Source organism: Anopheles funestus, chromosome 3RL (genome assembly GCF_943734845.2).
Source record: "Anopheles funestus chromosome 3RL, idAnoFuneDA-416_04, whole genome shotgun sequence".
Classification (NCBI taxonomy): domain Eukaryota; kingdom Metazoa; phylum Arthropoda; class Insecta; order Diptera; family Culicidae; genus Anopheles; species Anopheles funestus.
In genome coordinates this window covers 1,332,518-1,345,036 of record NC_064599.1, presented here as the reverse complement: position 1 = coordinate 1,345,036, position 12,519 = coordinate 1,332,518, and the positions used below count along the sequence as shown (strand labels likewise).

Below are 12,519 nucleotides of genomic sequence, written 5' to 3'. Positions count from 1 at the left end.
ACCCCTTATGAAATTTTCGAGTGAAAAATTTTTTTGAAATTTTTTTCTGATTTTTTATTCTTTTTTTAATTTAAAGCATTATTTGAGTGAAAAGAAACTTATTGCAACAAACTCGCAATAAAATATATCACATTTACAAATTTTGCTGAATTGCAGAAAAATGAGGAACATTTTACATTTTCTCAAACAGGGTAAGGAACTTGGTTCCTCGCATAACTTCTGGCACAGACATCTGAGGGCATGGCCGTCCAAGAAGAAAATGTAGCCATTGATGCCATCTATCGACCCCAGGCAAAGATTGGAGATCCGTTAGATACCGGCCGAGTTATAGGCAAAATTTGGTGCAAAAATGAGGAAAATTTTACATTTTCTCAAACAGGGTAAGGAACTTGGTTCCTCGCATAACTTCTGGCACAGACATCTGAGGGCATGGCCGTCCAAGAAGAAAATGTAGCCATTGATGCAATCTATCGAACAATGGCAAAGATTGGAGATCCGTTAGATACCGACCGAGTTATAGGCAAAACTTGGTGCGAAAATGAGCCTTAGTGGATTGACAAATTTATAGATTTTTTCAATTTTTTTCATTATTTTTTACCTTTTTTTAATTTAAATCATTGTTTGAGTGAAAAGGAACTAATTGCAACAATATCGCATTAAAATAAAACAAATTTTTAAATTTTGCTAAATTTCTCAAAAAATGGCAAGGGGTACCCCTTATGAAATTTTCGAGTGGAAAATTTTTTTGAAATTTTTTTCTGATTTTTTATTCTTTTTTTAATTTAAAGCATTATTTGAGTGAAAAGAAACTTATTGCAACAAACTCGCAATAAAATATATCACATTTACAAATTTTGCTGAATTGCAGAAAAATGAGGAACATTTTACATTTTCTCAAACAGGGTAAGGAACTTGGTTCCTCGCATAACTTCTCGCACAGACATCTGAGGGCATGGCCGTCCAAGAAGAAAATGTAGCCATTGATGCCATCTATCGACCCCAGGCAAAGATTGGAGATCCGTTAGATACCGACCGAGTTATAGGCAAAATTTGGTGCAAAAATGAGGAACATTTTACATTTTCTCAAACAGGGTAAGGAACTTGGTTCCTCGCATAACTTCTCGCACAGACATCTGAGGGCATGGCCGTCCAAGAAGAAAATGTAGCCATTGATGCCATCTATCGACCCCAGGCAAAGATTGGAGATCCGTTAGATACCGACCGAGTTATAGGCAAAACTTGGTGCGAAAATGAGCCTTAGTGGATTGACAAATTTATAGATTTTTTCAATTTTTTGCATTATTTTTTACCTTTTTTTAATTTAAATCATTGTTTGAGTGAAAAGGAACTAATTGCAACAATATCGCATTAAAATAAAACAAATTTTTAAATTTTGCTAAATTTCTCAAAAAAATGGCAAGGGGTACCCCTTATGAAATTTTCGAGTGGAAAATTTTTTTGAATTTTTTTTCTGATTTTTTATTCTTTTTTTAATTTAAAGCATTATTTGAGTGAAAAGAAACTTATTGCAACAAACTCGCAATAAAATATATCACATTTAAAAATTTTGCTGAATTGCAGAAAAATGAGGAACATTTTACATTTTCTCAAACAGGGTAAGGAACTTGGTTCCTCGCATAACTTCTGGCACAGACATCTGAGGGCATGGCCGTCCAAGAAGAAAATGTAGCCATTGATGCCATCTATCGACCCCAGGCAAAGATTGGAGATCCGTTAGATACCGACCGAGTTATAGGCAAAATTTGGTGCGAAAATGAGGAAAATTTTACATTTTCTCAAACAGGGTAAGGAACTTGGTTCCTCGCATAACTTCTCGCACAGACATCTGAGGGCATGGCCGTCCAAGAAGAAAATGTAGCCATTGATGCCATCTATCGACCATAGGCAAAGATTGGAGATCCGTTAGATACCGACCGAGTTATAGGCAAAACTTGGTGCGAAAATGAACCTTAGTGGATTGACAAATTTATAGATTTTTTCAATTTTTTTCATTATTTTTTACCTTTTTTTAATTTAAATCATTGTTTGAGTGAAAAGGAACTAATTGCAACAATATCGCATTAAAATAAAACAAATTTTTAAATTTTGCTAAATTTCTCAAAAAAATGGCAAGGGGTACCCCTTATGAAATTTTCGAGTGAAAAATTTTTTTGAAATTTTTTTCTGATTTTTTATTCTTTTTTTAATTTAAAGCATTATTTGAGTGAAAAGAAACTTATTGCAACAAACTCGCAATAAAATATATCACATTTACAAATTTTGCTGAATTGCAGAAAAATGAGGAACATTTTACATTTTCTCAAACAGGGTAAGGAACTTGGTTCCTCGCATAACTTCTGGCACAGACATCTGAGGGCATGGCCGTCCAAGAAGAAAATGTAGCCATTGATGCCATCTATCGACCCCAGGCAAAGATTGGAGATCCGTTAGATACCGGCCGAGTTATAGGCAAAATTTGGTGCAAAAATGAGGAAAATTTTACATTTTCTCAAACAGGGTAAGGAACTTGGTTCCTCGCATAACTTCTGGCACAGACATCTGAGGGCATGGCCGTCCAAGAAGAAAATGTAGCCATTGATGCAATCTATCGAACAATGGCAAAGATTGGAGATCCGTTAGATACCGACCGAGTTATAGGCAAAACTTGGTGCGAAAATGAGCCTTAGTGGATTGACAAATTTATAGATTTTTTCAATTTTTTTCATTATTTTTTACCTTTTTTTAATTTAAATCATTGTTTGAGTGAAAAGGAACTAATTGCAACAATATCGCATTAAAATAAAACAAATTTTTAAATTTTGCTAAATTTCTCAAAAAAATGGCAAGGGGTACCCCTTATGAAATTTTCGAGTGGAAAATTTTTTTGAAATTTTTTTCTGATTTTTTATTCTTTTTTTAATTTAAAGCATTATTTGAGTGAAAAGAAACTTATTGCAACAAACTCGCAATAAAATATATCACATTTACAAATTTTGCTGAATTGCAGAAAAATGAGGAACATTTTACATTTTCTCAAACAGGGTAAGGAACTTGGTTCCTCGCATAACTTCTCGCACAGACATCTGAGGGCATGGCCGTCCAAGAAGAAAATGTAGCCATTGATGCCATCTATCGACCCCAGGCAAAGATTGGAGATCCGTTAGATACCGACCGAGTTATAGGCAAAATTTGGTGCAAAAATGAGGAAAATTTTACATTTTCTCAAACAGGGTAAGGAACTTGGTTCCTCGCATAACTTCTGGCACAGACATCTGAGGGCATGGCCGTCCAAGAAGAAAATGTAGCCATTGATGCCATCTATCGACCACAGGCAAAGATTGGAGATCCGTTAGATACCGACCGAGTTATAGGCAAAACTTGGTGCGAAAATGAGCCTTAGTGGATTGACAAATTTATAGATTTTTTCATTTTTTTCATTATTTTTTACCTTTTTTTAATTTAAAGCATTGTTTGAGTGAAAAGGAACTAATTGCAACCATTTCGCATTAAAATAAAACAAATTTTTAAATTTTGCTAAATTTCTCAAAAAAATGGCAAGGGGTACCCCTTATGAAATTTTCGAGTGGAAAATTTTTTTGAAATTTTTTTCTGATTTTTCATTCTTTTTTTAATTTAAAGCATTATTTGAGTGAAAAGAAACTTATTGCAACAAACTCGCAATAAAATATATCACATTTAAAAATTTTGCTGAATTGCAGAAAAATGAGGAACATTTTACATTTTCTCAAACAGGGTAAGGAACTTGGTTCCTCGCATAACTTCTGGCACAGACATCTGAGGGCATGGCCGTCCAAGAAGAAAATGTAGCCATTGATGCCATCTATCGACCCCAGGCAAAGATTGGAGATCCGTTAGATACCGACCGAGTTATAGGCAAAATTTGGTGCAAAAATGAGGAAAATTTTACATTTTCTCAAACAGGGTAAGGAACTTGGTTCCTCGCATAACTTCTGGCACAGACATCTGAGGGCATGGCCGTCCAAGAAGAAAATGTAGCCATTGATGCCATCTATCGACCATAGGCAAAGATTGGAGATCCGTTAGATACCGACCGAGTTATAGGCAAAACTTGGTGCGAAAATGAGCCTTAGTGGATTGACAAATTTATAGATTTTTTCAATTTTTTTCATTATTTTTTACCTTTTTTTAATTTAAATCATTGTTTGAGTGAAAAGGAACTAATTGCAACCATTTCGCATGAAAATAAAACAAATTTTTAAATTTTGCTAAATTTCTCAAAAAATGGCAAGGGGTACCCCTTATGAAATTTTCGAGTGGAAAATTTTTTTGAAATTTTTTTCTGATTTTTTATTCTTTTTTTAATTTAAAGCATTATTTGAGTGAAAAGAAACTTATTGCAACAAACTCGCAATAAAATATATCACATTTAAAAATTTTGCTGAATTGCAGAAAAATGAGGAACATTTTACATTTTCTCAAACAGGGTAAGGAACTTGGTTCCTCGCATAACTTCTCGCACAGACATCTGAGGGCATGGCCGTCCAAGAAGAAAATGTAGCCATTGATGCCATCTATCGACCCCAGGCAAAGATTGGAGATCCGTTAGATACCGACCGAGTTATAGGCAAAATTTGGTGCAAAAATGAGGAAAATTTTACATTTTCTCAAACAGGGTAAGGAACTTGGTTCCTCGCATAACTTCTGGCACAGACATCTGAGGGCATGGCCGTCCAAGAAGAAAATGTAGCCATTGATGCCATCTATCGACCATAGGCAAAGATTGGAGATCCGTTAGATACCGACCGAGTTATAGGCAAAACTTGGTGCGAAAATGAGCCTTAGTGGATTGACAAATTTATAGATTTTTTCAATTTTTTTCATTATTTTTTACCTTTTTTTAATTTAAATCATTGTTTGAGTGAAAAGGAACTAATTGCAACAATATCGCATTAAAATAAAACAAATTTTTAAATTTTGCTAAATTTCTCAAAAAATGGCAAGGGGTACCCCTTATGAAATTTTCGAGTGGAAAATTTTTTTGAAATTTTTTTCTGATTTTTTATTCTTTTTTTAATTTAAAGCATTATTTGAGTGAAAAGAAACTTATTGCAACAAACTCGCAATAAAATATATCACATTTACAAATTTTGCTGAATTGCAGAAAAATGAGGAACATTTTACATTTTCTCAAACAGGGTAAGGAACTTGGTTCCTCGCATAACTTCTGGCACAGACATCTGAGGGCATGGCCGTCCAAGAAGAAAATGTAGCCATTGATGCCATCTATCGACCCCAGGCAAAGATTGGAGATCCGTTAGATACCGACCGAGTTATAGGCAAAATTTGGTGCAAAAATGAGGAACATTTTACATTTTCTCAAACAGGGTAAGGAACTTGGTTCCTCGCATAACTTCTCGCACAGACATCTGAGGGCATGGCCGTCCAAGAAGAAAATGTAGCCATTGATGCCATCTATCGACCACAGGCAAAGATTGGAGATCCGTTAGATACCGACCGAGTTATAGGCAAAACTTGGTGCGAAAATGAGCCTTAGTGGATTGACAAATTTATAGATTTTTTCAATTTTTTGCATTATTTTTTACCTTTTTTTAATTTAAATCATTGTTTGAGTGAAAAGGAACTAATTGCAACAATATCGCATTAAAATAAAACAAATTTTTAAATTTTGCTAAATTTCTCAAAAAAATGGCAAGGGGTACCCCTTATGAAATTTTCGAGTGGAAAATTTTTTTGAAATTTTTTTCTGATTTTTTATTCTTTTTTTAATTTAAAGCATTATTTGAGTGAAAAGAAACTTATTGCAACAAACTCGCAATAAAATATATCACATTTAAAAATTTTGCTGAATTGCAGAAAAATGAGGAACATTTTACATTTTCTCAAACAGGGTAAGGAACTTGGTTCCTCGCATAACTTCTGGCACAGACATCTGAGGGCATGGCCGTCCAAGAAGAAAATGTAGCCATTGATGCCATCTATCGACCCCAGGCAAAGATTGGAGATCCGTTAGATACCGACCGAGTTATAGGCAAAATTTGGTGCAAAAATGAGGAAAATTTTACATTTTCTCAAACAGGGTAAGGAACTTGGTTCCTCGCATAACTTCTGGCACAGACATCTGAGGGCATGGCCGTCCAAGAAGAAAATGTAGCCATTGATGCCATCTATCGACCCCAGGCAAAGAGTGGAGATCCGTTAGATACCGACCGAGTTATAGGCAAAATTTGGTGCGAAAATGAGGAAAATTTTACATTTTCTCAAACAGGGTAAGGAACTTGGTTCCTCGCATAACTTCTCGCACAGACATCTGAGGGCATGGCCGTCCAAGAAGAAAATGTAGCCATTGATGCCATCTATCGACCATAGGCAAAGATTGGAGATCCGTTAGATACCGACCGAGTTATAGGCAAAACTTGGTGCGAAAATGAACCTTAGTGGATTGACAAATTTATAGATTTTTTCAATTTTTTTCATTATTTTTTACCTTTTTTTAATTTAAATCATTGTTTGAGTGAAAAGGAACTAATTGCAACAATATCGCATTAAAATAAAACAAATTTTTAAATTTTGCTAAATTTCTCAAAAAAATGGCAAGGGGTACCCCTTATGAAATTTTCGAGTGGAAAATTTTTTTGAAATTTTTTTCTGATTTTTTATTCTTTTTTTAATTTAAAGCATTATTTGAGTGAAAAGAAACTTATTGCAACAAACTCGCAATAAAATATATCACATTTAAAAATTTTGCTGAATTGCAGAAAAATGAGGAACATTTTACATTTTCTCAAACAGGGTAAGGAACTTGGTTCCTCGCATAACTTCTGGCACAGACATCTGAGGGCATGGCCGTCCAAGAAGAAAATGTAGCCATTGATGCCATCTATCGACCCCAGGCAAAGATTGGAGATCCGTTAGATACCGACCGAGTTATAGGCAAAATTTGGTGCAAAAATGAGGAAAATTTTACATTTTCTCAAACAGGGTAAGGAACTTGGTTCCTCGCATAACTTCTCGCACAGACATCTGAGGGCATGGCCGTCCAAGAAGAAAATGTAGCCATTGATGCCATCTATCGACCATAGGCAAAGATTGGAGATCCGTTAGATACCGACCGAGTTATAGGCAAAATTTGGTGCAAAAATGAGGAAAATTTTACATTTTCTCAAACAGGGTAAGGAACTTGGTTCCTCGCATAACTTCTGGCACAGACATCTGAGGGCATGGCCGTCCAAGAAGAAAATGTAGCCATTGATGCCATCTATCGACCATAGGCAAAGATTGGAGATCCGTTAGATACCGACCGAGTTATAGGCAAAACTTGGTGCGAAAATGAGCCTTAGTGGATTGACAAATTTATAGATTTTTTCAATTTTTTTCATTATTTTTTACCTTTTTTTAATTTAAATCATTGTTTGAGTGAAAAGGAACTAATTGCAACAATATCGCATTACAATAAAACAAATTTTTAAATTTTGCTAAATTTCTCAGAAAAATGGCAAGGGGTACCCCTTATGAAATTTTCGAGTGGAAAATTTTTTTGAAATTTTTTTCTGATTTTTTATTCTTTTTTTAATTTAAAGCATTATTTGAGTGAAAAGAAACTTATTGCAACAAACTCGCAATAAAATATATCACATTTACAAATTTTGCTGAATTGCAGAAAAATGAGGAACATTTTACATTTTCTCAAACAGGGTAAGGAACTTGGTTCCTCGCATAACTTCTCGCACAGACATCTGAGGGCATGGCCGTCCAAGAAGAAAATGTAGCCATTGATGCCATCTATCGACCCCAGGCAAAGATTGGAGATCCGTTAGATACCGACCGAGTTATAGGCAAAATTTGGTGCAAAAATGAGGAAAATTTTACATTTTCTCAAACAGGGTAAGGAACTTGGTTCCTCGCATAACTTCTCGCACAGACATCTGAGGGCATGGCCGTCCAAGAAGAAAATGTAGCCATTGATGCCATCTATCGACCATAGGCAAAGATTGGAGATCCGTTAGATACCGACCGAGTTATAGGCAAAACTTGGTGCGAAAATGAGCCTTAGTGGATTGACAAATTTATAGATTTTTTCAATTTTTTTCATTATTTTTTACCTTTTTTTAATTTAAATCATTGTTTGAGTGAAAAGGAACTAATTGCAACAATTTCGCATTAAAATAAAACAAATTTTTAAATTTTGCTAAATTTCTCAAAAAATGGCAAGGGGTACCCCTTATGAAATTTTCGAGTGGAAAATTTTTTTGAAATTTTTTTCTGATTTTTTATTCTTTTTTAAATTTAAAGCATTATTAGAGTGAAAAGGAACTCATTGCAGCATTAAAATATATCACATTTATAAATTTTGCAATATTACTTCAAAAAAAATCCTAAGGCTATACAGCCTTAGGAGATTGGCATATTTATAGAAACATCTGAGACATCTATACAGACATACAGACATCCGAGGGCATGGCCGTCCAAGAAGAAAATGTAAAAGTATTTTTTCCTTGAATGCAGAAACCGGCCAATTTTTTCGCAGAATACGACAGATTTCATAATTTAAAGCAACAAGAGAGCATCCTGCTAAAGAGGTTAACATTAAGTATTTCCCCAGCTTAGTGCTGCATATAGCGGTCCCTTTCCCACTTGTTACGCGAGACGTCGAATGGATTGAAACAAATGATGGATTTTTCCCCTTCATGCGATATGGCCATACTATCGATCACCAGCACTAGATCATCTCTAGCCAGGTTATTGATAACATGCGAGACAAGAACAACTATAACACATTCTAGAATGGTTGCTAGAGGAGAGAAGTAAATGTTACTTCCTCCATTGGATGCTCTCTTGGTGTTGAAAAGTCGTTTTGGGTTTTGTCGCTTGCGGCTAAATCGAACGCAGAAAACGACCGGAATACCAAGAGAGCATCCAACAAAAGACGTAATATTGCAAACTACCGCTTTTATGTACATTTAACAGGCGTACGCAGTGACAAAGAATTATGAATAGAACGACACAGTAAGATAGTGATAGGCTTGCTTCCTTTATTTCAAAACCGTTTAGAGTTAATGCGATAATTACACTTAGTTTTGATATCCGCCAATCCGCCGTTGCGATTTAGTTAGTCATCAGTTACTCACACGCAGCCGCCAAGGAAATGCTCCATCCTCCAGTACCATATTGCAATCGAACGTAGCTGCATTTTATACTAATGCTTATTAGATAGCACGCTTGGAAAACCGAAAAATAAAACCGTGCACTAATAGTATGAATTAATCACATTGATCCTCGGCTTCTCGGCTTTTCGTTTGCTGCGTTTAATTTCTCACGCGAACCAATCGCGCCAGCAGCTTAATGGGGTTTGGATTTCTTTCCTATTCTTTTATCTATATACTCAGTACACTCGCCTCACAGCGATCTTTTGCGGCTTATGCGCTACAGCCATTTAGCTTTCTACATAAATATTTGTCTCTAGAATTTTTCGTGATTCGTCGTTTTCGCTACGTGTGTGATTTTTGTTTTACAAACTTCTTCGGAAAGTTCTGTTACATCGCGTTTTGCTACTAATTTGGTTGCAATCACAAAAACACGCAAACATTCCACACACCGTGGTTGCACCGAAAGCGAATTTCGCATCGCTTTTACCCTAAAACTTGTACAACGAGATAAATTTCAACAACAAACGATCGAATTTGTCTTCTAGGGGGGTTTTGTTTTAAATTTTCGTCGACTTCTCTTTATGCTAACTTCCGCCTCCTGCATTAATGTGTACCTTAATTCTTTACACCAATCAATACTATACGCTTGAGGATCGGTAAAACGTATTACTGATGTAAAAATCGCCTGGAAGAGTCGTATGTATTGAACGCATAAAAAGTGAAACCATAACATAACGTCAAGTTTGCAGCTACTTGTGTAAAGCACTATTTCCACGTAATCCGTGGTTGTAAAATTCGGCTTCTTTCTCCGCTAGTCCGGTAATGCGGCGGATGTTTTCGCATGATACGATGAATTCAATAAATAATAAAAATGCTATAAAGTAAACGATAGGAAAATGTAAACACATTCGTCTCATTGTCGTTTAAACAAGGGGCAGAAAACATTTAGCAGGTAAAAACAGAATTATTTGCATGTATGGAGATCACGGCGATTCTGTCAAGTGCACACTTGACCAATCCGTATCACGAACATCGTTATGAAGATAATATGACTGCAAAACGTCCACCATACAATGAACTCAAGGGAGGGGACGGGGGCGATGGGTGGTTATAAAAAGTGTTGTGGACAGTAGAAGAATACAGTGGTTAAAGGGTGTTACCTAGCAAAATACTATGAGCCGTGGTAGTCGGAATGATCCGGTGGCGGTTCTCCGCCACTGTCGTCCTTGACCTTTGCAATCCGCCCCGTCCGTTCCCGTTCATAATCCACGAAATCGTCAAAGAGACTTGGCCACGCCTCGGTGTCATCGTAATTTTCGATATCACAGGTTTCCACAAAGTTCAAAAACATGTTCCAGGTATCCTTCGGGACGCCCCTGATGTGTTGGTGCTGCTCTAGAAAATCTAACCAGCGCTGCAGAATGTCCGGCGTGTGGACGGTGAACACGAGCCGCCACAAGCTGATAGCCATGTCCAGGGAAAGTATCCGATGGCCCGGCTCTAGACCGAAGCGGAAGGTAAACCGGTACAGTGATTTGAAGTCCTCCGTACTGTCCGTCCGCAGCCGTTCCACGATCTGCTGCAGCCGGGCCCGAATGTCTTCGATGCTGGCCGCATTCATTCGCTGTAGGCCCTGGATGAATTCGGCTTTCGTAAACTGACACATCTGGCTCGCGTCTAGGCGCCACGCGAGCACAAGGATCGCAAAATCGTCCGGCTTGTAACCGAGGTCACCGCACAGTCGCTCGATACCTTCCGACAGTATTGCGTCTTCCTGTGCGTCCTTATAGCTTTCGAACAATTTGTTCAAATCATTATCCGACAGCAATATTTGTGGACCGCCCATACTGCCGCACAGTTCCTTGCTGCCCGTTCCATTGTTGTTCATGTTTTCCGACAGTAAACCACCGGTCGAACTGATCATTCCGCCAACACCACCGATCGGCCCGCTGCCTGTCAGTGCGGACGAAATATTTCCGTTCAGCATTCCACCGACAGTCGATTTTTTAAAGCTTCCTCCGGTACGTTTCTCTCCATGGCCCATACGATGTCCGGTTACACTAACGGGCAGGAGATCGTCTGTTTCTAAGAGGAGAGTAAAAACAACCATCCATCGATCAAACGATCCGGTGGCGATGGTACCAAAGACTACTTACCATGACCAATTACGTCCGTCTCGGTGTACGTCAGGGTAGGATCGTGGGTCGTTCCCCCAACATTTGGCGGAATACCAGCTGCGGTGGAAACATTGACATTTGGCGGTGTACGAAAGCATGTCAAGCAGCTGCCCATGGTGATAGTTTATTGGAGTTAGTGTGCATACGCGATCCCCGAACTATTGCTCTCGATGGGATCCGATCAACGTGGTGCCGATGGTGTGAATTTCAATAACAATAACTACACGCAATGCTATCGATCCGTTTCTATCGTTTGGTAACACAGGATCTGCCAATTCGCGTGGTAAACACTTCAATCATGCTGAAAACGGTTGCTGCTATGTATAAGGATACATCTTCTACCACATAATCGGTTGTGCCACAATGCAACTTCTGGCACCTTGCGCTAGCTCGGACCACCGGCTGAAGGTAAACAACTGCAGTTGATTTCAAAAGTTAGGTCCGCGTTCGGTTTGGCACAACTTTGCTGCGGTTTAATTTGGCACTATCGGTGGATCTTCCTGCTGCAATTAACCGTCCACGGCAGAGCAGAAATGGGTTTGCCCTTGCAGCACCAGAACGGTCCACTTCAGCAACAACAAGATACAACAGGTCCAAACAGGAATTATACGGAGCACCGTGCTATTGATACGCGGTGCCAGCGAGCCACTTCTCAAGTAACGAGTTGTCCTATCTATTGTGCCACTACGTTAAGCAATGTTTACAGGCCATTATGGATCAATTTTGAGCCGTGTAAGCACGATTTTAGGCGTTTTATTTATCACTTTCAACATCCGCAAAACCAGAACGTTTCGTATGCTTTGTTGCTTCTTGTTCTTTATGTTTGTTGCTGATTGTCAGTTTGTGTTTGACAGCTGCATATGACAGGTTCATCCATTGCAATCCGTTCGCTGGGTCGGCCATGTTGGACAGTGGTAAACGCAGTCACGCACTCGAAGGTATGCAAACGAATGGACGCCACGATTAGTGGTACCTCTTTCGTAGTATGTTCTTTTAGTACCAAAATTTAGAAAACCGTTCGTTTTCGTAATGACAATCCACGTGGAGGAAGAAAAACAACGAAGTTGGAGAAAGAAATGCACTGTTGTTTAAGAACAAAGTTTGCAAAATAATTTAAAATTAAAGAACAGAAAAACAACGTTGCCGAATGTTAATTAAAAGTGCGTTTAGCTTACCATTCCGTTGGGTTATTGTGC

At 37.8% G+C, this 12,519-nt stretch overlaps 2 protein-coding genes across 3 annotated transcripts in view; one reads left to right on the top strand and one right to left on the bottom strand.

Annotated features, from left to right (window-relative positions):
• Window positions 1-12,519, top strand: part of LOC125768233 (protein brown) — a 120,519-nt gene that overhangs the window by 67,548 nt on the left and 40,452 nt on the right. The gene's annotated exons all lie outside the window — the stretch shown is intronic.
• On the bottom strand, window positions 9,008-12,395 carry LOC125768241 (DCN1-like protein 3). Its single transcript, XM_049435623.1, has 3 exons — window positions 11,303-12,395; window positions 10,307-11,231; window positions 9,008-10,020 (listed from the first exon to the last, which is right to left on the bottom strand). Exons 1-2 carry the CDS (start codon window positions 11,436-11,438, stop codon window positions 10,318-10,320), a joined length of 1,050 nt encoding a protein of 349 aa, XP_049291580.1. The 5' UTR covers window positions 11,439-12,395; the 3' UTR covers window positions 9,008-10,020; window positions 10,307-10,317.